Here is a 26,374-nt window from a genome sequence, read left to right on the forward strand (position 1 = left end):
AGTTCGTTGTTGCAGATGATCTAACGTCTCGTTTATTGGTTATGTCGACGCTTTTAGTTGGTGTAAAGAAAATTCCGCGCGTGATTGGCCATAGGAACTTATTCCTCGTGTGTATCCGAAAGCACAACTCTAACATTTCCTTGAGTCTAGTATCAATAATTTGAAAAAAAAATTGATCAAACAGTCTTACTTGGATAGAAACTGATTTCAACTCGAAAAAAGCACCACAAAATGTCTTTCATTGGAAGGCTCCAAACTTAATCGAGGAAACAAGAATAATATTTCTAGCTCGACACTTTCAAATCTCATCATTGACAATTGGTTTGAAACAAAGCAAGGACTAAGTTCCATTGAACTTAACTCGTCCATTTTGAGAATTTAACTGGTTTTAGAAGGATCAAGTAAAACCCATAGAGCTTGAGAATTTACTTCTGACGAGAGTTCGAAAGAACATGAGGTAGGTCATGGAAACAGGATGAAACTGCAATAAATCTCAAATTCCATAGCAGACTGCCCGATCAAAAATTTGCAAAAATTCCGGACAGCAATGAATGATATCGTTCAAACATGTCAAAGCCTAAAACAATCAGTCGCGGCAGAATTTAGAAACATAAACAAATGTCATGAAGTAGCACTATCAATGGTTCAACGACATCATGTTATTGAAAAATGAAATCACATCAATGGATTCACGGGTTTGTTGAGGGCAACTCAAAGTGATTGGAACTTTTCAGAAAATTAACACGATCAAACCCGTTAACGAAGAAGAGAACATCATAGCCTCAACTTGGTGTTGGCGAAAGAAAAATCATTGAGCTACAAAGAATTTTACTTCTGCAAGAACGAACTGGCGAAATGAAGAGGTGAACAAAATTCCAAGTAGAATATTCCATCATTTGAATAAATCAGGTCTGGAGATGTGATCATACTAAAGGTCATAACTACAAACAACTTTAGGAATGAAAGTTCAATGACGGAAGCTCATAAAATCAAATATCGTCCTTATGAATGACAAATTAAAGGAGACCACTCAATCCAGATGTCCAAAGTTACAAGGGCAAACACCAAATTTTCAAGCCAAGTGAGTCATGACTCGTTATAGGAAAAGAAATAATGGATATCACTTGCAAATTGTGAATCAACCAAGGCGTTTAAATAGACAATGGCTCACGGTTATTCAAAACGTCCCGAAAAGAACTTAGGATCCAAGTAAGTACTGTTGATTTAAAATTCAGTCATTCAAGCTACGAAGGTCGCACTCTCTCGCACATTTTTCGCGAGCATGAACATGGTAACATCGTTCTATGAAACCGTGGATTCCAAATTGAGATTCATCGTATCATCGAAATTAATAACTATTTTTGATGGTCGCATCTTCAAAGTCTTCTTCTTGCCATGCCACATGGTCATTTTCGATTGCCATTATACACGCGATCTTAATGTGTCATAAACGTCGTCGTATTTGTGTCGCATTGCCACTTTGGCAGGGTATGCAAGACCGCATAGTTTTATTAGCTCTTAGGTATGATCTCACCATTGTAAGGATACACCAAGTTCAACATATATATTTTCGCTGGTTTTGTCACTCGGGAAAGTGATATTGCAGTTGTCATCTTGCAACTGAGTTCTAGCACGCTCAGTCTGGCCTACTTCTTAGGCACTCTATAATTTCAAGCGTAGCTTGAAGTCTCACACTTCAACGTATATTTGATCATTACTTAAATGCTATTCAAGCTTCATAGGGCTTCTACGTTCGCAACAAAGTTCACAAATTTCACATTTCACTCTCGAAGTGATTCTATACGATACCTTGTACTTCATTGGTCATAGATTATCACCACATGAAACTTCATTCATATATTGCACAATCAAACATGTTTGTCATATAACCCATTTGGTGTTTCATAACAAGCATCGTAAATCGATATATGTGAATAGCAACACTCAGTCAATCAATCATTTATGGAATCGCATTTCATAAATCATGCAGTTCATGCGCATCTACATCACAATCACAACTCGCAACCACATGCGTATCATGCTTTGCCTTTCACAGTTTCATAGTCATGAAATTTCAACCACATAGGCGCATAAATTTTTGTCGCTCATGGAAGCAACATGTATTTCCTTCAAGTTAATTCTTTAGTTTCGCAGAAGTGATAACAAATCTCAACATCAACCAATACAAGTTCACAATCATACTTCAATATCCATCACATTCAACGCCTTCATGCCTCATTGTTAAAAACAATTTGTATATTCTCATAATGTCTCCCATTTCATATCTTCACAACATTTTCCAAAAGCCATAGTATTTACTTCCTATTTCCCATAGGAGTTGTTTCGTAGCAGCCAAGTAATCACAATCATATAGGATTTCATTCATCCAAGCACATAAAGTCTAACACATATTTGCCGATTTTCTTTATCGAGAAAAATACAAGTTCACTTGCACAACATCATTCATCATTCTTGGCATAGTCGCAATTAGCAAATTCATATCCACGCATATACATCATTTCACACTTCCAAGCAATATTTTCAAAGACGCCATATTAACTTCGATTCCCATTGAAATATTTTCATTTACACCAGAGTAATATTCCCATCGCAATTTCCAACATTTCACAAACTCAAATCAATACTCATCGAGATACTTGTTACCTCATTCTTCGTGGTTGAGCGGAGACGCGTCGTGGTGTTGAGTCTTCGACGATTATTATTTAATCAATTTTCCCCAAATTTCAGATTTTATTTCAACAAGACTCTTGGGTCCAGAGCGGAAAGAACTGAGGCTCTGATACCAACTGTAACAGCCCGGCATTTCTAGGGTATAATAAATGCGGCGACTGATACTTAGGCGAACTTAAATGCAACAAGAACAGAGACTAGGGTTTCAAATAAAGAGATTTACCCTAGTATTTAATGAAGATCAAGGCAATAAGTCAACGGCTAACTTACGAGAATCAAGACTTAATAGATTAGGCTCAAAAGTCAAAGGTTTAGCATAATTCCAACAAAACACAATAATTCCCCTCATTCCAAAACAAAGAATTTAAGTTCACCACAACCAAAGATAATAAGTTTAAAAAAATATTCAGCGGAAGCATTTCAAGAGAAAGCGGAGCCATGTATGAAGACGCGACTACACTTATTGTTCCAAACATCCATTTTATTCGATTCAATCTTCTCAACACCACCGACCGCCCATCGCCGCTCAACCTGCACATAGGGAAAACACATGCAGGGCTGAGTATTTTAAACATACTCAGTGGACTCATGCCAAAACATTTTATAGTTATGCCACCCTTACCATAGTGAACTCGAGGTTTTTCATTTATTTAAAGATAAGCATCGAGTATCACAAAATATATCATGGACTGGCCAGTCAAACAATACCTCCCATTTTCTCATCATTTCCACAATCACAATCACAATCATTCCATAGTGCGACGAAAGTGTGGCCACACTTTTCGCCCACGAGACCGGCCGACTAGCAAGGACGGCTCCCGATCCCACCGTGTACACAGCCTGGTAGGGTTTGCGGCCCATACTCAGACCCGAATTCGTTTAATCATAGCCACTGTAGCCTAATGGAGCGTACTCACAATCTAGGCATCAGGCACTCACAATATCCAAAATAATTTATAGGCATGGCATAACAGTTCAATCCACCCTTATTTCTCCAACATAATAAATTTTGCACATAGAAGAGAGTTTAGAATAAAGCCCACCTCGATTTCTTTCGAGTTCAACAAAAATGCACTTCTTCTTGATATCCCACCGGGAACGCGAACTATCACCTTTAGTTCATATTTTTCAAATAAGTCTCAAATCATAGATTAAAATTATGCATGATCTCACGTTTCCCTTTTCCCTTCGATTATTTCCAAAATCAACAATCAGAATCAAAGTACGATTATCATATCGTTTTTATCACACAACAACTCCAGATTTATCATCCATTCGTGTCACACATGAGTGTTTTTCTCCACACACCACACGCACACACACCACACACATGTGCACGCCTACCGAGGCATGCACATACGCACACACACTCTCGGACACACACACACACACACACATGCATCCAATTTCACCGATTAATTTCCCCTTCCCTCGTTCTAAATGCATGTGGACTCAGAAATACCGATTAATCGGTAGAGGAAGAGAAGATTAATAATAGAAGTACCTTTTCTTGCAAAAGCAAACGGTAGAAACAAGTAGAATCTTGATTCTTCAATGAATTCTTGAATTGCAGCTTCAATTCTTCTCCAAAAGATGAAGAATTAATGGAGAAAGTAGAAGAAAAATTTGAGAGAGTGGGAGAAAGAGAGAGATCGAAATTTTGGGGATGTGGGGGGCGTGATTTAGTGATGCTAGGGTTATTTACTAAACTCTCGTATCAAACTTTCCTCTTCCGTTAGGAAAGCTAGTTGCGAATGGTTCTTTCGGCTCAAAGCGTCTGCCACCACATTTGCTTTGCCGGGGTGGTAATTGATACCACAATCGTAGTCCTTCACAAGTTCGAGCCACCTTCGTTGTCGCATGTTCAAGTCCTTCTGCTCGAAGAAATATTTCAAGCTCTTGTGGTCCGTAAAGATTTCACATCGAACTCCGTAGAGATGATGCCTCCAAATCTTTAGGGCATGTACCACTGCTGCTAACTCCAAATCGTGTGTTGGGTAATTCAACTCGTGTGGTCTCAACTGTCGTGACGCGTAGGCGATCACCTTGTTGTTTTGCATCAACACGCATCCTAGTCCAACCATCGAAGCATCGGTGTAGACTACGTAATTCACTCCAGACTCGGGCACAACTAACACTGGCGCAGTTGACAACTTCTCCTTCAAGAGTTGAAAGCTTGCTTCACACTCTGGGGTCCAATTCACCTTGACTCCCTTCTTAAGTTGTTGCGTCATTGGTCTCGCTATCTTGGAGAACCCTTCTATAAACCTTCGGTAGTATCCTGCCAAGCCTAGGAAACTCCGAATCTCGTTTGGGGTTGATGGTGACTTCCATTGTTGCACGGCTTCAACTTTGGCGGGGTCCACTCTAATTCCTTCCGCCGATACGATATGTCCAAGAAAGTTTACTTCTTTCAGCCAAAATTCACACTTGCTGAATTTGGCGTATAACTTCTCATTTCTCAAAGTCTCTAAAGCGATCCGTAGATGCTCCTCGTGCTCCTTCTCGTTCTTCGAGTAGACTAAAACGTCATCAATGAATACTAAGATGAATTTATCCAAGTACGGGTGAAATATTCGATTCATCAAATCCATAAATACCGCTGGGGCATTCGTCAGTCCAAACGGCATTACAACGAACTCGTAGTGTCCATATCTTGTGCGAAACGCAGTCTTCGGTATATCTTCCCTTCGAACTCGTAGCTGGTGATATCCGGACCTCAAGTCCATTTTTGAAAAGACTCCGGCTCCTCGAAGTTGATCAAACAAGTCATCTATCCTTGGCAATGGATACTTGTTCTTAAGAGTCAACTTGTTTAGCTCCCTATAGTCGATGCACATCCTCATCGATCCATCCTTCTTCTTTACGAAAAGAACTGGTGCGCCCCACGGCGAAACACTAGGCCTAACAAAACCTAGGTCCATGAGCTCTTGAAGTTGTATCTTGAGTTCCTCCAACTCCTTAGGTGCCATTCGATATGGTGCTTTAGATACGGGTGCTGCTCCCGGCTCGAGATCGAGGGTGAACTCCAATTGTCGATCTGGCGGTGGTCCAGGTAACACTTCGGGAAAAACATCTGGAAATTCCCGCACAACAGCGACGTCTTCCACTCTTCTTTCATCATTCTCATCGCCATGAAGATAGACGAGATAGGCAGGTCGCCCCTTTCTCATCATCGCGGTAGCTTGCAGTGCAGAGATTATCGCGGTTCGTCGGTTCCTCGAGATGCCATGATACACGATAGGTTCCTTTCCCGGAGCTTGTAGGGATATTTGTCTCTCCTTACAACGAATCGTTGCGTAATTCGCGGCCAACCAGTCCATTCCTAGGATCACGTCGGTATCTCTCATCGCCATAACTTGCAAATCGTGAGCGACTATCTTAAGTTCTCCTAGCACGATTTCTATGTTCGAGCACGTTCGAGATATTTCTATCATTCCTCCTACTGGTGAGGACACCATAATCCTATGTTCAGATTCGCTAGTAGATAAGCCCAAAGTGTGCACACACAGCTCAGATATAAACGAGTGCGACGCGCCCGTATCAAACAACACAACAACAGGGGTGTTGAGAATTTCGCTCATACCTGTCAAGTTTCCTTTTTCGCGTTCGTCTTGTTCTTTCTTCGGCTTCTTTTGCTCCAACGCGAACGCTCTAGCTTGTGGAGGAAGTCTTGGGCGGTGAGGCTGTTGCTGCCGCGACGATTGGTCGCGATTTCCTCTCGATTCACCTTGCGGTGCCCTCGATGGCTGACGGAATCCTTGATCGTTCTGCCTTGATCCCGATCCTACCTTGTTATTCGCACACTCCCTAGAGTAGTGGCCGTTTCCTCCGCAGGTGTAGCACTTGACGATGTTCTGATATCGGCATTCTCCGAAATGGTACTTAGAGCACACATTGCACTGCGGTGCCCTGGGTCGATACTCTCCTCTCTGGCTAGACGTATGTTGCCCTCCTCCGTGCTGGGATCGATGCTGATTCGACTGGTGTCGCTTCCCATCGTAGAAATTCCTAGAATCCTCCCACTTTCTCTTCTCCCGGGAGTGATGTGATGGGGGCAGGGACGGTGTAGAGTTCTCCTTGGCTCTTTCTTTAGGCATTGCGGCTTCAATATCTAATGCGAGTGCCAAAGCTTTAGCGTAGGTGAGTCTCCCTCGACTGGCCAACGACATCTTTATCTCGGACCTTAGTCCCTCACGGAACTTGTCCGACAGCTTCTCGTCAGTGTCGACTTGATCAGGGGCGTATTGGGTCATGCTGTTGAGCGCTCGATCGTACTCGGTCACAGTCATGCGTCCTTGAGTCAGATTATGGAACTCGGATGCCTTCGCTTTCCGATAGCTCTTCGGCACATACTTGTTGTACAATTCAGTCTTGAAATCTTCCCACGTCATTGCTTCCACTTGATCTCGCGTCAAGGTCTTCGTTCTAGTATCCCACCAAAAGTCGGCTGCTTCGATTAGTTGGTGAGTAACACAACTCATCCGTTCCCTATCATTGCATCCCAAGATCGCGAAGATACGCTCTATCGCGCGGATCCATGCTTCGGCCTTGGCCGGTTCTCCAAGTCCATCGAAAACAGGTGGTTTCTGTTCCAAGAACAGCTTCACTATTTCCCGATTAACCGGGGGTGGGGGAGGCGGCGGTGTCTGAATTGACTGCGTCACACTTTCCTCGCTTGAAGGCGGAGGTGTCGGTTGACGGTTATGGCGTCTCGGCGGCATTCTGATTTATCAATACACGGATTATTCCCAAAATTCTAACAACAGTCGCGTGGTATAACAAGGTGCATAGGACAATTGTTTTGGTGTATATGGCCAAGCAAAAGTTCATCACATAGGTGGATTTCACAAGTAGTGTCAACGCATCACAAAATCGGTTGCACCATAGGGTATCAAAAGAATCATTGGTCCTTATCAACAAGGTAATTGTAATCAAGAGGCACTTATGCAATTCAAGTGGCAAGTATAGGGCGCAATAAGATATTCAAAGATAGTGGTGTGATGATATGATGGCATGATAACATAGTGATAGAAAATTTTTTCAATGGCATGGGAACAACAATATGGAAATCCATCACATTATAAGGTAGCGAGATCGGAATGAAAAATAAAAATTCTCCCCATAGCATAAAAAAACGTTGCCTCAATGAGGTCTTAGTATCATCAGAATTAAAAAACAAAAGTAAAAAGGTACGGCAAAAGTTTAGCAAAAATATTCCAAAAATATGGGGGAAGCAAAACAATGTTTTCCACGACTATCACTCCTAGTCGATATCGTTCATATCCTCCTCGGGGTCCTCATCCTCGTCGACATTTCCCATGTCCAAGTCGTGTCCTTCCTCGTAAGGTTCCTCGTCCTCGCTTGATCCACCAACATCCGGGGGTGGAGGGGTTATCGCACGCATGTCCTCCACGTTCCCATTTATGACCAACGGGTTAGACGTACGAGTCCTAAGCCTTGGTTTAGTAGGGACACGATCAACGTGCGGCTCCTTATCACGATGATATCTCCATCGACGAGCCTGACCCGGCGGGTACTTGTGCGCTGGGGGACTAAGCGGCGGTCCATCCCTTGCAGCTGCCATGGCTGGGAGTAGCACTCCAATCAAGCCGATCATATCGCCTCGAGGCTTGTACTCGGGCGGACTGAACCACGTAAACGGTATCGCAGCTTGAGCAGTCCATTCACTCCATGGAGAAGGCAGGCTGTGGATCAATCTCGAGATCCCCGCGTGATGGGTAACTCCTCCATACGCGTATGCATCCATCCAGCGATCGTAGAATTCAGCGACGTAGGTTAGGAGAAAAGAATTTCCATCCCACTCAAACTCTTGGTAGGTCTCGACAGGGAAAACCTTATTCTTCGCGTAACGGTCGCGCATCGGTGCGTAATACTGATTAGGCATCTACAAAAGAAATCTCAGCATCAGAACAAGGATCGAAGAAAATATCAATAGTGTATTTCGAATGATGCTGAGAGTATACGAGGGATATATATATATATAGGTCGAACGATAGAGGTGTGAAGATAATATCATATCAAGAATAAACGGAATCTTTTCCGAGACAAAAAGGCTCGTATATATACATATATATATTGTTGCCTCGCATTCGGTGTTTTTATGCCTTCAAGTTTGATATCGTCACACAAATTTTCCAATCACAACACGATTTTCAACTAAGTATAGCATACTCAAGTTCAACTCATAACGTTGTTCATCGAACAATCACGCAATCACAAATCATATAGAATTTCATTTATTCAATTCATAGCGATCTTGGTCGCAAATCACTTGCATAACAACATTCATCTTTTATTTTTGCATAATCACAGTTAGCAATTTCAATTGCATGCATAATCATCATTTCATATTCCAACACAAATTTCCAAATATCACAACAACTCTCATTCGCTTCAACCTCCAACATTTCATAATTCAAATCAATATTCAAAGATACGGGTTACCTCATTCTTCGTGGTTGAGCGGAGACGAGTCGTGGTGTTGAGTCTTCAACAATTATTATTTAATCAATTCCCACAAATTTCAGATTTTAAGACAACAAGACTCTTGGGTCCAGAGCGGAAAGAACTGAGGCTCTGATACCAACTGTAACAGCCCGGCATTTCTAGGGTATAATAAATGCGGCGACTGATACTTAGGCGAACTTAAATGCAACAAGAACAGAGACTAGGGTTTCAAATAAAGAGATTTACCGAGTATTTAATGAAGATCAAGGCAACAAGTCAACGGCTAACTTACGAGAATCAAGACTTAATAGATTAGGCTCAAAAGTCAAAGGTTTAGCATAATTCCAACAAAACGCAATAATTCCCCTCATTCCAAAACAAAGAATTTAAGTTCACCACAACCAAAGATAATAAGTTTAAAAAAAATTCAGCGGAAGCATTTCAAGAGAAAGCGGAGCCATGTATGAAGACGCGACTACACTTATTGTTCCAAACATCCATTTTATTCGATTCAATCTTCTCAACACCACCGACCGCCCATCGCCGCTCAACCTGCACATAGGGAAAACACATGCAGGGCTGAGTATTTTAAACATACTCAGTGGACTCATGCCAAAACATTTTATAGTTATGCCACCCTTACCATAGTGAACTCGAGGTTTTTCATTTATTTAAAGATAAGCATCGAGTATCACAAAAATATATCATGGACTGGCCAGTCAAACAATACCTCCCATTTTCTCATCATTTCCACAATCACAATCACAATCATTCCATAGTGCGACGAAAGTGTGGCCACACTTTTCGCCCACGAGACCGGCCGACTAGCAAGGACGGCTCCCGATCCCACCGTGTACACAGCCTGGTAGGGTTTGCGGCCCATACTCAGACCCGAATTCGTTTAATCATAGCCACTGTAGCCTAATGGAGCGTACTCACAATCTAGGCATCAGGCACTCACAATATCCAAAATAATTTATAGGCATGGCATAACAGTTCAATCCACCCTTATTTCTCCAACATAATAAATTTTGCACATAGGAGAGAGTTTAGAATAAAGCCCACCTCGATTTCTTTCGAGTTCAACAAAAATGCACTTCTTCTTGATATCCCACCGGGAACGCGAACTATCACCTTTAGTTCATATTTTTCAAATAAGTCTCAAATCATAGATTAAAATTATGCATGATCCCACGTTTCCCTTTTCCCTTCGATTATTTCCAAAATCAACAATCAGAATCAAAGTACGATTATCATATCGTTTTTATCACACAACAACTCCAGATTTATCATCCATTCGTGTCACGCATGAGTGTTTTTCTCCACACAACACACGCACACACACCACACACATGTGCACGCCTACCGAGGCATGCACATACGCACACACACTCTCGGACACACACACACACACACATGCATCCAATTTCACCGATTAATTTCCCCTTCACTCGTTCTAAATGCATGTGGACTCAGAAATACCGATTAATCGGTAGAGGAAGAAAAGATTAATAATAGAAGTACCTTTTCTTGCAAAAACAAACGGTAGAAACAAGTAGAATCTTGATTCTTCAATGAATTCTTGAATTGCAGCTTCAATTCTTCTCCAAAAGATGAAGAATTAATGGAGAAAGTAGAAGAAAAATTTGAGAGAGTGGGAGAAAGAGAGAGATCGAAATTTTGGGGATGTGGGGGGCGTGATTTAGTGATGCTAGGGTTAGGTTTCTCACATGTATTTATAGAGTGCCAAAATAATATCCAATAATTAAATAAATCAAGATTTGGATGATTTGGAGAGATTTGATAGTAGAGAATGGCGTTGATTTAGTTGAGAAGTAAGGGGATTTTCGAAAATTATAGGCTATTTTAATAGCCTATAATTAATTCAAATATTTCACGGAGTAGAATAATATATCACGGAGCAAGAAAATAAATAATTAAATCCCCTCCAAATAAAAGGAAATAGGCGATTTTTGCCTCTTCTCACAAGGAATAAAAATCAAATCCTAATTTAATTAGGATATGACAAGATCTTCTTAGATTTGGCAAGATATGCTAGGATATTTGAATTTAATTATGGAAGAGAGTCAATAAGGGATCTAATAATATAATAAAAATAATCCCTTCTTCCATAATAAGGGAATTTCGAAAATCCCTCTAGACCAATCATAGGTTTCGAAATTTTCATCAATTAAATAGGAATAATCGGACTTTGGATTTAATTTGGATAATTATCCCAAGCAATAATTAAATCCAAGAAAATAGGATTTCTTCTTCAATAAATAGGAGGGTCGAAAATTCCACATGATTAAATAATGCTCCTATTAAATTCTCACTCATCCCTTAGGAAAATAATTCACCACAAATTATTTCTTCCCACATCAAAATATCCACATTTTCGAAATTCACCTCCACTTCACATTTTCAAACGACTTTGACCATTCCACGGCTACGTCATATTTTCCACAATATTGACTATTCAATAGCCACGTCATATATTCACAAGTTTGACTATTCAACTCAAACTCAACTCGATATCGCAATTAGGTCACAAAGAATATTGCAATTTATCACTTATCATTTAATTCCACATATCATAGCATTAAAAGCATTTAATGCAAAAATTTCCACGTCACAAAAATTAGGGTTCGAAAAAGCGGGATGTTACATTATTAGTCAGTTCTATGTCATTTTTTCCTTTACCTCTAACACCTTAAGATGAATGCTCACGTCATTAGCGTACAAATAACATTGTCCATCAAAGCTTGATTTGTTCATTTTTTAGAAGTTACATTTTATGTTATTTGTAAAACTAATGACGCCAATAATTATTTTTAAGGTATCTAAGTTTAAAACAAACAGATTAAACAAAAAAAAAGTTAATGTCAGCATGCATTCTCACGGATGATGCTCATATAAGACATGTACGTACCGAAACCTTCAACAAGCAATATATACTCCCTCTGACTCGGAAAGTTGTCAGTTTTTCCCTTTCCGTCCGTCGCACAAAATATGTCGCATTTCACTTTTTACTATTTTTGGCAGTGAACCCCATATTCCACTAATTCATTTTCAATCACATTTTATTATTCCGTGCGTTATGTGTTAATAGAGTCATTTTTCTGTTTTGAAAAGAATTAAGTTAATTGAGTCATTTCTATTTTTGACAAAAAGTAATTTGCTCATTTTTTACTTGAATCACTCTTCATCTCTCTTACTTTATTCTCTCTTACTCTTTTCACCATTCATTTAACACACTATTTATAAACTCTGTGCCAAAAAGAAATGCCTCTATTAACAAGGAACGGAAGGAGTATAAAACTAATATATAAAAGTAGGACTCACGTTCCACTAACTTTTTCAACTCACTTTTTATTACATTTCTTAAAACCTGTGTCTAGTCAAAGTGTGACAAAATTTATGAACAGTAATGAAGGCGTTTCTTTTCGTCACGGAGATTAAGAAAAATTGTGTTAGGTGAGTTAAGTAAAGGAAGAATAAAGTGGAAAATGAAATAGGTAGAGAGATGAATAGAGAAAAAAGTAAGAGAGAGTAAAATAGGTGTGGAAAAATGTATTGACTTTTACTAAAAGGGGAAATGACTCTATTACTATAGAACGTATCAAAATGATAAAATGACTCTATTACTATGGAACAGAGGAGTACTATTTTTTATAAATAGACCTTACGTTCCATTGACTTCTTATTCACATTTTTTATATACAACTAATATATAAAAATAAAACACACACTCAACTTCACCAACTTTCCCACCCACTTTCTTTTACATTTTTTAAAATGATAATTATTACTGAGAAAGGGAATGTATTCTTGTATTAAGTGATTGGTCCCTAGTCTATCAAATTTGTAATACTCCGTCCCATAAAAATATGGACAATTGATATGACGTGAGAGTTAAGATAAAATTGGTAAAGTAAGAGAGATGAGAAGAAGAGTAGTTAAAGCAATGTTAGTGGACTCACTGAGACCCATATTATTAGTTGTGTTTAATGGTGGTATAAGTTGTAAATAAGTTGATGTATATGGGTAATAAATTAGGATAACTTTCCAAAATGGAATGCACATATTTTTGTGAGACAAACGAAAATGGAAAGTGCACATATTTTTATGGAACGGAGGGAATATAAGATAACATACATTGCATGTCTGACATACAACCCACAATACACATAGTACTGAATTATTGGTAATGTGAAAATAAAGTCCAAGAGGAAGATTGGATTTCTAATCCAATATTGAAAGCTCATGAAAGAAGTTCAACTGCGCAGCCAAGTGGCCAGGCTGCTCCAATCCACGAATCCTTGTACTCCAAATTCTTCACAACTGTTATTTCCTTTGTTGGTTTGATGCCTGCATTTCACACACACACACACATATTAATATTCATTTAATCAAAAATAAAATATAACTATGATGACTATGGGTAAATTGTCGACAAATCCATGAAGTTTGGCCAAATTGTGTTTGCCCTGCAACTTAGAAATCAGTTGGAAAAATCATAGAGTTGTGGGATATACAAGAGTTGGAAAACTTAAATGATTTTTTTCGAAAAATTGACGTGTATATGTATATATAGAGAGAGGCATATAGATATACGCACCGAAACCTTCAACGAGCATAATATACTCGTATACGAGATCCATGCACAGAAACGGCACATCATAATCTTCAAGTTGAGGAAATATAGTCTTGATATTGTCCACGTTGGCACTGCATGCTTTCTTTGCTGCTTTCAGGTATACATATGGACGAACTTGTGTTATATTAACATTTGGTTCAACGATTCCAGCCTACATGCATGAGGGGTATAAATTAATACATATCCCTGTTTTTGTTAGTGATAAAAGGAGCATCATACAAACTCATACAGTGGCTTCAGTTCTCTCTTTAGGAGTTGGACTTTATATGATCGAGTTGGTCTAGCCCTCCATTGAACTAGACCAAATTTGAAGCCCAGATATACCGAAGATCGGTCATTTTATTTTGTTTAGGTTCAATATACTGATGGCTTAGTTAGATATATAGGGATGCGATCAAATAGGGTTAATTTGTGTTGACATACTCATGTTACTACTGGTTGACATTTTTAATATAGTGTGTTGATTTAATCAGCAAGTAGCACATTAAGATAGTTAGCACACTAACACAACCCGATACCTCCATAGCCATGTCGTAAAAGAATGATGCTGCGTACAAGTTGTCGAAGCCATCACCGCCTCCACCATTCCAAACGCCGCCAAAGGAGCAAGGCTTGTTGGCGCAGGGTGCGTCCACCTTAAGCAACTTTCGTGCCTGCGCTACACAACCTAACAAGTTTGTGCCGGAACGAGGAGGCGATACTTTGTAATCAACCCCGCTGTAGGAGTATGTTCCTGCTTGATGAATTTATACCATCATTAACATATATTTACAAGATTAAAGAATGAGTGAATGGAATAATTTGCACCTTGATAGCCATTAGTGATGCATGGATTGCCAGCACCGGAAAGATTCAGATTTTGAGCACGAGCAGCCAACAACCCATAGTTGAGATAACTGCACAACAAGTAACTAATAGTCACCATTAAGCATGTGCATTTGCTACGAACTTTGGTGTTGTCCCAAGTTAATCGTGTAAGGTAATAGATGTGGTTTATAGATCAAATGAGTTTCTTTGGTGTTTTCATTAAGTAGTCCAACGATTCGGAGTGGTGGTCTGAAAAAGGAGTCAGCTATGGCCAACAAGGATGTTTGGGAGCCAACCTTAAAGAAGTCGGTCATGAACAACATGATTGTGACGAATGAGTACGTTGACCCTTAAGAGGGGTTGATTGTAAGGACTCCATTAAGGGCTAAAGACTCTAATGTTATCCCACGTACCAAAGAGGGAGTTGACCCTTAAGAGGGGTCAATTACTAAGTACTTTAGTGTTATTCCACGTACCAATGAGAGGACATTGACCCTTAAGAAGGGTCGATTGTTAAGGACTTTAGTAAGTGGTCGATAGCTAAGAACTAGTGTTGTCCCACATGAGTTATGAGTGGTCGATAAACCAAATTAATAAGCTCTCTTTCTTAATAGGCTCATCCTTTTGGGAATATATACAAACGAAATAATACCTGTGAGAATAAAGGTTGTAATTAGTTCCAAGAGCTAATCTATTGGCTACATCATTTGATGCAGGGGCGTTAGCAGCAGCTTTGTCGGAGAGAGCATAAGCCATCTGTACTGAGCCACCTCCAAGGTCGACCACTGCTACCGTTTTCGAGTATTTTTTGCCCAACTTACCATCTAAATAGTTGATTGCAACCTGCAATTCCGTATAAATAAAATTTCATGGTTTTTCAATTAATTTTCCCTAAATTGAACGATGATTTAGGTGTATATGCATACCCACATATAAGCTCCTTCATCTGTTCCATCAAGAACAGACACCCATTCTGGCTTGTAGTAGAGGCTCGATTGGCTTTTGAATAGCTCTTTTACCTTTAATTTGTTCCAAAGTGAGAGTATATCATGAATTTTGGTACTTCCTCCGTCCATGTCACACTTTCCTTTTTAGTTTGTCCAAAAAAAATGTCACGTTTCCTTTTTTTGCAAAAACTCTCTCAATTAATATAAATATATTATTTTTCTCTTTACACCTAACACATTATTATGGGATGAAATAATTAATACTCAATTCAACTCGTAAGGTTTGAAAAAAAATAAAATATTAAATCACGAAATTGTCTCATCAATAATGCGTAAAATAAGTCTTTTGTTTCTTTTATTTTTTTCGGTGATGCTCAAACAACCAATGTGAGACTATAATCCCAACATCAGTTGTCTTATACAACCGATGCGTAAGAGTGCATAACAATTTACCGCATCCAATATGTCTTGAGCAGCAGTTCCCGGTAGTAGGCGAAGACCGGCAGTCGCCTGCATAATATATGAGTGATAAATTGGTAAAATATAAATTAATAAATAATTGGTTAAAAAATGGGTATACCCCAAGTCGAAGAGGTGTTGTAGCTCGCAGTTGCTGGGGAATGACTTCTTCCGCTTGTTCTAAGAGGGGCCTCAATGAGTCAGCACCAGCCTTGGGCTCTTTCTCATATGAACTCAAACCTGGTTTAATCTGCCCACCACATCCATCTCAATCTCAAATCATCTTATTATTGTAGAAAAGGATAAGCAAATTGCATGAGAAACCATCAAATTTGGTCAGTTTCTGGTCAGTCTCGCAACTTTAAAAAATAGTCGATTATATCATATTTTTGTTAATTTTCATAATTGTTTCATGTGTGTCTTAAGTTGTTGATGTGACATGTGGACAAATTAAAGATGTGGCTAATTTGGTGGGTTAAATGACATTGCTTTCATTTATAAACTTAATTGCGTGGCTTCGACTAGTTGTATTTTCCGTATGCAGCATCGACTTAATTTTTCCCTAAATATAAGATCATGGGATATTTAAGAAAAAATGACAAAATTATAATATAATCCGCTATTTTTTTAAAATTGTGAGATTATCCAGAAATTGAAAAATTGATGTTTTTTCCCTATAAATCAGTCAGAAAAAACTTGAAATTTATTGAAAAATGTAGGATTAATTTTACTAGGTATGGAAGCTAAGACTATTCATAAACAAAACAAGATTGTTTAGTTGAAAATATCATCAATATATTACACGCACGATCAAATCTTTCACAGTTTTTCGACTGATTTTTAAATTTGCAGTGTAAACCAAGAATTTGACAAAAGTTGGTGGTTTTAAAACGAAGAAACGTACAGCCATGTAAAGCTCGTAGTCTTGGCCGACCCGAAGGAGAGACATGTCTTGGTCGAATTTGAAGACGTGGACCCTAGAGCCGGTGCTTCCGGCGTCGAAAACAACCGCATATTTCTCCGGCTGCTCTCCCTCATTTGGAACGAGCGACAACAGTAGCAGCAGCTTTGACACGCTTCCCAACCACATTCTCTCTATGTCTCTCTAAGTTATCCCTTCACTTCTCCTTCATTTTATGCTGCCCAACTACAGACAGGCCAGGCCCCACTTACACTTTTGCATGAACATTAAAAACGTTTGCTTTCTGTTCTTGTATCCCACCTCGGATTTAGACTAAAATCCTCTTGGCCTATCATATTGAAGGCAAGGATAACGTGGACCATTGCCACATTCAATATTATTTAGTACTACTATAGATTACCATCTCATGCATTGAAAATGAAACATACATGATTGATATGTGTAGAATAAACCAACCTAATATCTAGTGAGGTAATTAAAAAAAAATGATTCTTTAATCTATTATGAGCTGACTCGAATCCCTCTCTCTATTGGTCGGAGGCAGATCTCTTTTTACTTCATACTCCCTCTATTCTAAAATTTTGCAACTGTATACTGAGTTGATTAGTTATCATATTAAGTTAGTTATTATCCTTACACGAGCCATAAGGAGTGAGTCACTAAACCCACATCTTAGATTAACACAAGTTTTAATGTATAATTGGTCTAGTATGAGAGGGATAGAAAAAAGTGATTGGAGTATTGACAAGAGTGGTCTAATTTTGTGGGACGGATGACCGAGAGAGATATTTTCTTTTCATCTCTAGCTCTGTATTTAACGATCGAGAGAGATATTTTCTTTTCATCTCTACCTCTGTATTTAGTTATGACTCATGTCTTACATATTTCATGCTGTCCAACCATTGCTCGGCTCCAACTCAGTCATTGTTTAAACGTGCCTGTCAGTATTATAGATATTACTGTTTAGTACTATTGCCACATTCAATATTATTTACTACTACTATAGATAAGGATAAGGATAACGTGGACCATTGCCACATTCAATATTATTTAGTACTACTATAGATTACCATCTCATGCATTGAAACATATATGATTGATACATGTAGAATAAACCTAGTAAATCCAGTGAGGTGAATTAAAATATGATACTTTAATATATTATGTGCTGACTCGAACCTCTCTCTCTATTGGTTGGAGGTTGATCTCTTTTTACTTCATATTATCGTTGTTTTTTTATGTTGGACGCGGAACAAGTTGGTAAGGTTTAAGGAGGTTTCATAAAGTTGATTTGTTTTTACTTTACATTTTCGACAGTTTTCGATGTTTTTACTTGATCGACTAGTTTGGTTTGAGGTTGTATCAAGTTGGTCTCTTGTCCAGAGCCTTTGTCCCAGCAGCAAGGAGCTTAGACATCAATGTATGAGGTGCCGAGTTCGAGCCCTCTTGACCTCAGTTGTAATTTCCTCATTTCTTAGGAGTTTATTTATAAAAAAAAAGGTTGGTCTCTTTTTACTATGGTCACATGACCTCAGTTGTAATTTCCTCATTTCTTAGGAGTTTATTTAAAAAAAAATTGGTCTCTTTTTACTATGGTCACATTAGTTGTAACATCCCCCGAAAAAAAAGAAAAGAAAAAAGAAAAGAAAAGAAAAGAAAAGACCGGCGTCATTTTGCATATTTATATTGTCATTGACATTTTTATTTGATCATGCAGAGTTAATATAATTATATATATCTTAGTTATTAATCATATGTGTGTATATATTCAGTACACACAAGTTTAAGTTAATTTTATGTGTACTCAAAGATAAAAAAATTGTATAAATATATATATGGAACTTAGTATATTGATTTTTACATAGGGAAGCTAAATAAATAAAATAACGAAATGATTGGAAAGATAAATATGGCATAAATATTAGTAATACTAATTTGGCATGCAATGGTACACGTGTATGTTTTTAATATCACAATTGAGAACTTGCCTCATTGGAAACAAGTCGGTTAGAGTCGATATATATAAATTTCAATATCAAAAATTGAAAGTTAATCTTTTAAAAAGCATATGTCGGCAATACTCCTAGAAAGAGAGAGAAAGAAGAAGATAAAAGAAGTGGAACGAAAGCAGGAGAGCAAATGAAGAGAAAGATCAATGGCAGTGGATAAAGAGATTTGAGATATGGTTTGGTTAAATAATTCTATCATAATCGGTTTGATGAATCATACTTTTAATTTTATAAGTGTTATGTGGTTGATTTCTTTGTGTTAAATTGGAGTGAATATCTGAAATTATTTGATAGAATATAATGTGGATATTGATAGTGCAATGAGTATGTTTTACATATGACATTGAAGTACATGAATCATCTGATTAAAGAGGATCTGTGACGGTCTTGCTCTGGATCTGAAATTATAGAGGGACCTTCGGGTCAAATACAGAGGGACCTATGAGTCCAATTATAGAGGGACCTACGGGTCAAATACAGAGGGACCTATGAGTCCAAATACAGAGGGACCTATGGGTCCATTACAAAGGGACCTTCGGGTCATAAAGAAATCCCGGGCAGATATCAAGCTTGATCCGTCACAGAATAATAAACTTAATAGAGAGACATATGCATATAGATACGAAATTATTGTGATATTATTTCTGATTATGTGTTGGTTAAAATATATGTTTGATATTTGTATAATGTGGAATTAAAAGGAGTATTTGCTTATGATATTATTTCTGATTATGTGTTGGTTAAAATATATGTTTGATATTTGTATAATGTGGAATTAAAAGGAGTATTTGCTTATTATCAATATATGTCAAAGGGATTGGAGTGTGACATTAGTTAGGTTTCGGGTTTTATTAGGCTGGTCTTTTTTTACTTAATATTTTCGATTGTCATATTAGATTCTACAGTAAATTTATACGATCCATTTAATTGAAATGTATTTGATACATGAAGGGTTTACTATTCATATTGCGAGGTTCATCCCAGAATTAATTGATGATATAATAAGGAGTGGGGGTGTAATCAAATGATAAACTAGCTTAACGTGATAACTAATCTGAATTTGTATTGACATATTAATGTTACTGTATACTGAGTTGATTAGTTATCAAAGTTATCATACTAAGTTAGTTATTATTCTAACACGAGCCATAAGGATTGAGTCACTAAATATTTAAGGTTATATTCTATTTCACATATTTGTTCTAATACAACCCACGTGTAAATATCTCAACACCTATATAAAAATAGCACATCTTAGATTGATACCAGTTTTTAATGTATAATTGGTCTAGTATGAGAGGGATAGAAAAAAGTGATTGAAGTATTGACAAGAATGGTCTAATTTTATGGGACGGATGATCGAGAGAGATATTTTCTTTACATATCTAGCTCTGTATTTAATTATCTCTCATTTCTTACATATTCCATGCTGTCCAACAACCATTACTCGGCTCCAACTCAGTCATTGTTTAAACGTGCCTGTGTGTATTATAGATATTACTGTTTATGTAATGTGAGTGTGCTGTAGCCACGTAGGTTATTTTACACCATTGCAAATTCAAAATTATTTTAATTTACTAACCGAAAATACATTATTATAGCATTGTACAATACAGCCCAGCCCAATATCCACACACTGTTTCTTTCAACCTCACTACCCCTTCCTGGAAGGGCCTTCCGCCCTTTTAATTTTGTCGCATTTTGACTAGGTACAAATTTTAAAAAATATAATGAAAAATAAGTTGTAAAAGTAAAAGACATGTCATATTTTTTAAATGTTAATTTTATAATAAAATTAGTAAATCCCCAGCGCGTCGCGCTGCTGACGACATTCCGTGCCAAATCTTTTGTATACAACGTCCAAATATGTATTCATAATTTGGTACTAAATTAGTCGAAACAAAGGAAGTACAATATTTGAGAATACAATATTTATGAATAGATATTTTCTTATAAATCAATAAGAAAAACATCCCTCTACAAATACAACATTCACTCTTTATAATAATGACAAATATTTATTTCTAAGAAAATTAATATAAACCTTAAATTATTCACAATCTTCAGTACTCTAAAACAAAATATATATAGAAATACTAAAAATAAATCATACCAACAACGTCAATAGAAAAACACGCGATATTCATATGATTTTGTACAATAATCTATATTTATACATACTATACTTCATATTAATACTACCAGTTATAATATTAAAAATACAAAATCATATTATTATATAATTTGCAAACACAAACTACAATAGCTATGAATTAATGCTACTTGTTTCAAGTTTAAATCCTATAAAATGAGCTCATTAGGTTGGACAGAAAATGTATATATTAGTAGTGCCTATTAATATTATACTGCATTAATTATTAATTGCTGAATTTTTTTTTAAAATTTATTTACTTTACAAAAGTATAGAATTTTAACTTACGTAACCTGTTAAATGCATTAATTATTAATGGCTGAATTTGACTTTAAAGAACTGCATCTGAAGTAACTTACTTTTAATACTGCAGTCTACTCAATTTTAAAAAAAAGTGGGAAACAACTTGCACTCTTTGCACAATCCTCAATGTAGGAATGAAGGTTTTCAATCTTTTCAGTCTTTTCATCTTTTACAAAGTAAAATGAAACAAAATAAATTTGCATGGTGGAAATCATTTGATGAATTAGAATTTTGGGATATTTAAATCCCTAAAAAATCTCCTACCTTTTATAAGCAGTACAACTGTAAATTTTGGTGGAAATATTTTTGGAATAAGAAAGATATAAAATAAAATCTATCAAAAATAGATTAAGTAGGAAGAGAAATTAATATATCAAAAGCATAATTAAATTGTGGAGTAATAAGAAATAGTACTAAATTTCCAACCCCTCTGACCCCCAAAGTAAAATGAAACAAAATAAATTTGCATGGTGGAAATCATTTGATGAATTAGAATTTTGGGATATTTAAATCCCTAAAAAATCTCCTACCTTTTATAAGCAGTACAACTGTAAATTTTGGTGGAAATATTTTTGGAATAAGAAAGATATAAAATAAAATCTATCAAAAATAGATTAAGTAGGAAGAGAAATTAATATATCAAAAGCATAATTAAATTGTGGAGTAATAAGAAATAGTACTAAATTTCCAACCCCTCTGACCCCCTCTGATTCTTTTAATCTCACCTCCATATCCTTGTTCTACTTTCTCTCTCTCGAGATATATATGAGCATACATATATAATATTAGCATTTATATAAAGTGTCCAGTTGGTCATCAATATTGTCCACCAATGAAGTACATTGGAACTTGCAATTACAAATTATGACAATATATATATATATATATATATATATATATATATATATATATATATATATATATATATATATAGGGGATGCACTAGGGTCCCCAATGACCCTATAGTGTTAAGTTCCAATCTAAATATAGCCTTAGGATTAACTTGATGGACGGATTAGATTTGTTGTTTAGATGATTCTCCGAGTTACATTATTATGGAATCTGATTTACATTATAGGGGTATATTTGGAACATCTACAATATGAATCGGTTTTCAAAATAGAAGTTCCGAAATGAGCGCGATTTAATTTCCACCGACCTCCCACATCTCCTCACTCTTGATTTCTCTCCCGTTTTCAGCCCATTCACTCCAAAACCTAGTTCGACTTCTCCACACATTCAACGCTTTTCTCTACACATTCAACCCCAGGCGATTTTGTTTCCACTTTTCACGGCGGCGGTGAAATTGAAGCGACCATTCTTCGACTTTTTTTTTTGAGGTAATTTACAGACTGCGTTTCTTTAATTAAACGGCTCTTTTGAGTATTGAAACGGTTGAATCCACTCTTTTAGAACAGAGGTTGTATTGTTTGATTACATTATGATTATGATTTCAGTAAAGTATTTTTTTAGGTTGAATTTTTTGGTTACATTATGATTTCAGTAAAATATGATTTATGTTGTTAAAGATTGTACTTACAGTGTGTATTAGCACACGTTTCGATTTTGAAAAGTGATTACATTGTTTAGTATAACTTTGGATAGGTTGCTTGCTTGTTTGTTTGATTTGGGTTATTTTGAATTCTACTAATCCATGTTGTAATATTGTGGTGATTTAGTAATATCCGATGGAAAAGGTAGAACGTGGTAAAAAGAGGGCGACCATTTAAGGGCATTTAGAAACCCACAGAAGGTATAGCTATGTTTTTGTTTACATTATTGACAAGTTCCTGTAACATTATCCACATGTATAACAAAATAATGTATTCTAGATTTATCAACAATGTAACTTAATATGTAATTTAGTATGCGACCATTCAAGGCCATTTCGAAAATCCACATATGGTAAAGGTTGTAACTCTTCTTGCTGTTACTAACATATAGCTATGATACATTATCAAATTTATTTATATTATTGATAAATACTTGTTACATTATCTGAATGTAGAATGAAAATTGTAGTCTTGATTTTGTTACTAATGTAACTTATGTTACATTATAGACCCAATTAATACATTAAAACAGTTTACATACACAAATCTATATACATTATTCAATTGGTGATGCAAAATTATGTGTTATAAGCATCATTATATGGTAATACATATTGTAATCGTCCATGTTTTATGTACATATATATAGGGTCCAAGAGGGCAAGAATAGTTGACATTGATGATGATTCTTGGGATGATTTCATTCCCATAGCAGCCGCTAAACAATACCGAAACGAGATGGAAGAGTAGGAAGCGAAGATGGAGGAAGATGATGCAGGGGACGGGGTTCGCCCAAAAAAGAGAGAGAAGATGTATTGTATTTCCGGAGAACATCAAAGGAATACGTGGACATGATTACAAAGCTAAATCCCCCGACAGATTGAAGTTGTCCATGAGCTCGGGTTTGGAGGTATTTTGGACTACAAAATACTAGAGATACCTAGAGAAATGACCCATTGGATACTTTCTATATTCAACAGGGAGCGGTGCAGGATACAATTTTTAGAAGATGAGTTTGTTCGTATCACATAGGATGACGTGCATATTACTTTCGGCTTTCCAAAGGGCAATGGCCTGATGGACCAAAGAACTAAATAGATAGATTTCGCATTCCAGGAAGAAATAGCAAGACAGCTAATAATGTATTCTTGATTTATGAATAATGTAACATATTAAGTTGTTTGCTGGCATTATTTGCATATCCTTTGTTTCATTATGTACCACTTAGTGATACATTATCCAGTAGGCAACTGAGAATAATGTATAGCATGGTTGTTAACATTGTTGTCATGCGTATGAGCTTTGGAATGCGTGTTTGTGATATACGTTACATTATTAAGACAAATTAGTACATTACAACAATTTTAAAACAATAATGTATTCTAATAAAAACAATAATGTAAACAGGGTGCGTCTTCATGTTGTTGTTAATTTTAATACAATAATGTATGATAATAAAAGCAATAATGTAAACATGATGCATCTTCATATTGTTGTTATATACATTATTCAGTTGGTGCTGCAACATTATGCGCTTTCAGCATAATTATATTTTAATACGTTTGTGAACTATAGTACTCTGAAGAAACATTATGCACACTCTCTCTCTCTCTTCCGTTAAATTTATCTTTCGCTCCATCTCTTTCTCCCCCAATTTTACTTATTTTTCCTCAGTCTCTGTAAAAATGGTAAACATATTGCTTGCATCGACCTCATCAATAATAATTTCTACAAGTATAAGCTCATTTCTATTAGCCGAATTTCACTCGAAAGAAACAATTTAGCCGTCAACTTCTTCTTCTTCGGAGCGGCACCAACGTGACGGAGGGAGTGACCATGTTGGATTTCTGTCGGAGGCATAAAATATACTTACAATTTTCTATTGTTGATAATAGCAAATTGGATTTCGGAAAAAAAAAATTGATTAAGTTGTAAAAATTGATTGTATTATGACTAAAATACAATCTTCCTATTGTGATTCATAAAAAATTGATTAATCTTCCATGGCCTCCGAGACGTTCTAAAACATTTCCTAATCAACTATCATAACTAAAATACAATCTTCCATTGATGAATCACGGCGCAGAGATTCTAACTAGATGATGAAGGACAGCGTGGAGATTAAGTTAACGAAAAAAAAAATCTCAAGGCAAAAATTATTTCCCCAAAATGATTTGCTTTCAATTAAAGGGGAGAGAATAAAATCATGAAGTGGCGTGAATCATGGAATGGTAGTAACCGAATAAATATCATATGTCATTCTTACCCTTTTTTGATTTTAATACCTATTTAAAAACAAATAAAAGAGAGCCATATGATCCGTTGGATTGATAAAATAAATGGATGAGATCAACATGGATATTTGACATTAATTGGGTTATGGATTTGAGCACTGCCCTATATATATATATATATATATATATATATATATATATATATATGTCTTGTTAGGTTGAGATTATTTAGCTAAATTGAGAAATGAGATGCAATATGAGCCACTAATCCACAAGATTAACAAAATGTCAACAAATACCACATTATGTCAACAAGGGGGTATAATTGTCTTTTCATTAAATTGTGTTTGAAATCATTTTCTAAAATCCTCTCTAAAACTCTATCTTCAACATTCAAATCTTTAAATCTTCAACATTCAAACATTCATATCTTCAAATCTTCAACATTCATATCTTCAAATCTTCAAATCTTCAACATTCAAATGTTCAAATCTTCGAATCTTCAAATCTCTTCAACATTCAAATCTTCAAATCTTCAAGTCTTCAACATTCAAATCTTCAAATCTTCAAATCTTGAACATTCAAATCTTCAAATCTTCGACATTCAAATCTTCGAATCTTCAAATCTTCAACATTCAAATCTTTAAATCTTCAAATCTTCGAATCTTCAACATTCAAATCTTCAACATTCAAATCTTCAAATCTTCAACATTCAATAAAATAACACTTATAATTCACATATCAATACCGAGAATATCGAATGTCAACAACTCGTATTAAAATGTCAACAACTAACAAATAACACTTACAATTCACATATCAATACCGAGAATATCGAATGTCAACAACTTGTATTAAAATGTCAACAACTAAAAAATAACATTTACAATTCACATATCAATACCGAGAATATCAAATGTCAACAACTCGTATTAAAATGTCAACAACTAACAAATAACACTTACTATTCACATATCAATACCGAGAATATCGAATGTCAACAACTCGTATTAAAATGTCAACAACTAATAAATTACACTTATTATTCACATATCAATACCGAGAATATCGAATGTCAACAACTCGTATTAAAATGTCAACAACTAACAAATAACACATATAATTCCCATATCAATAGCGAGAATATCGAATGTCAACAACAAACA

The 26,374-nt window shown here is 36.3% G+C and overlaps 1 protein-coding gene and 3 long non-coding RNA genes across 4 annotated transcripts; 1 reads left to right on the plus strand and 3 right to left on the minus strand.

Moving 5' to 3' along the window:
- Positions 1-3,181: 3,181 nt before the first annotated feature.
- Positions 3,182-4,330, minus strand: LOC125214580. The gene is made up of 3 exons (XR_007175139.1): positions 4,196-4,330; positions 3,735-3,803; positions 3,182-3,222 (listed from the first exon to the last, which is right to left on the minus strand). It is a non-coding gene; the product is annotated as an uncharacterized LOC125214580 (long non-coding RNA).
- A 5,352-nt stretch (positions 4,331-9,682) lies between these two features.
- On the minus strand, positions 9,683-10,718 carry LOC125220747. The gene is made up of 3 exons (XR_007176355.1): positions 10,687-10,718; positions 10,228-10,296; positions 9,683-9,714 (listed from the first exon to the last, which is right to left on the minus strand). It is a non-coding gene; the product is annotated as an uncharacterized LOC125220747 (long non-coding RNA).
- Positions 10,719-13,268: 2,550 nt separating this feature from the next.
- On the minus strand, positions 13,269-17,141 carry LOC125217806 (apyrase-like). Its single transcript, XM_048119350.1, has 9 exons — positions 16,940-17,141; positions 16,157-16,285; positions 16,030-16,086; positions 15,556-15,648; positions 15,282-15,472; positions 14,630-14,718; positions 14,341-14,555; positions 13,784-13,973; positions 13,269-13,533 (listed from the first exon to the last, which is right to left on the minus strand). Exons 1-9 carry the CDS (start codon positions 17,123-17,125, stop codon positions 13,427-13,429), a joined length of 1,257 nt encoding a protein of 418 aa, XP_047975307.1. The 5' UTR covers positions 17,126-17,141; the 3' UTR covers positions 13,269-13,426.
- A 5,485-nt stretch (positions 17,142-22,626) lies between these two features.
- Positions 22,627-24,085, plus strand: LOC125204910. The gene is made up of 3 exons (XR_007173660.1): positions 22,627-22,761; positions 23,101-23,174; positions 23,624-24,085. It is a non-coding gene; the product is annotated as an uncharacterized LOC125204910 (long non-coding RNA).
- Positions 24,086-26,374: the final 2,289 nt, after the last annotated feature.

The sequence above is a fragment of the Salvia hispanica genome, chromosome 1 (genome assembly GCF_023119035.1).
Source record: "Salvia hispanica cultivar TCC Black 2014 chromosome 1, UniMelb_Shisp_WGS_1.0, whole genome shotgun sequence".
Lineage (NCBI taxonomy): Eukaryota > Viridiplantae > Streptophyta > Magnoliopsida > Lamiales > Lamiaceae > Salvia > Salvia hispanica.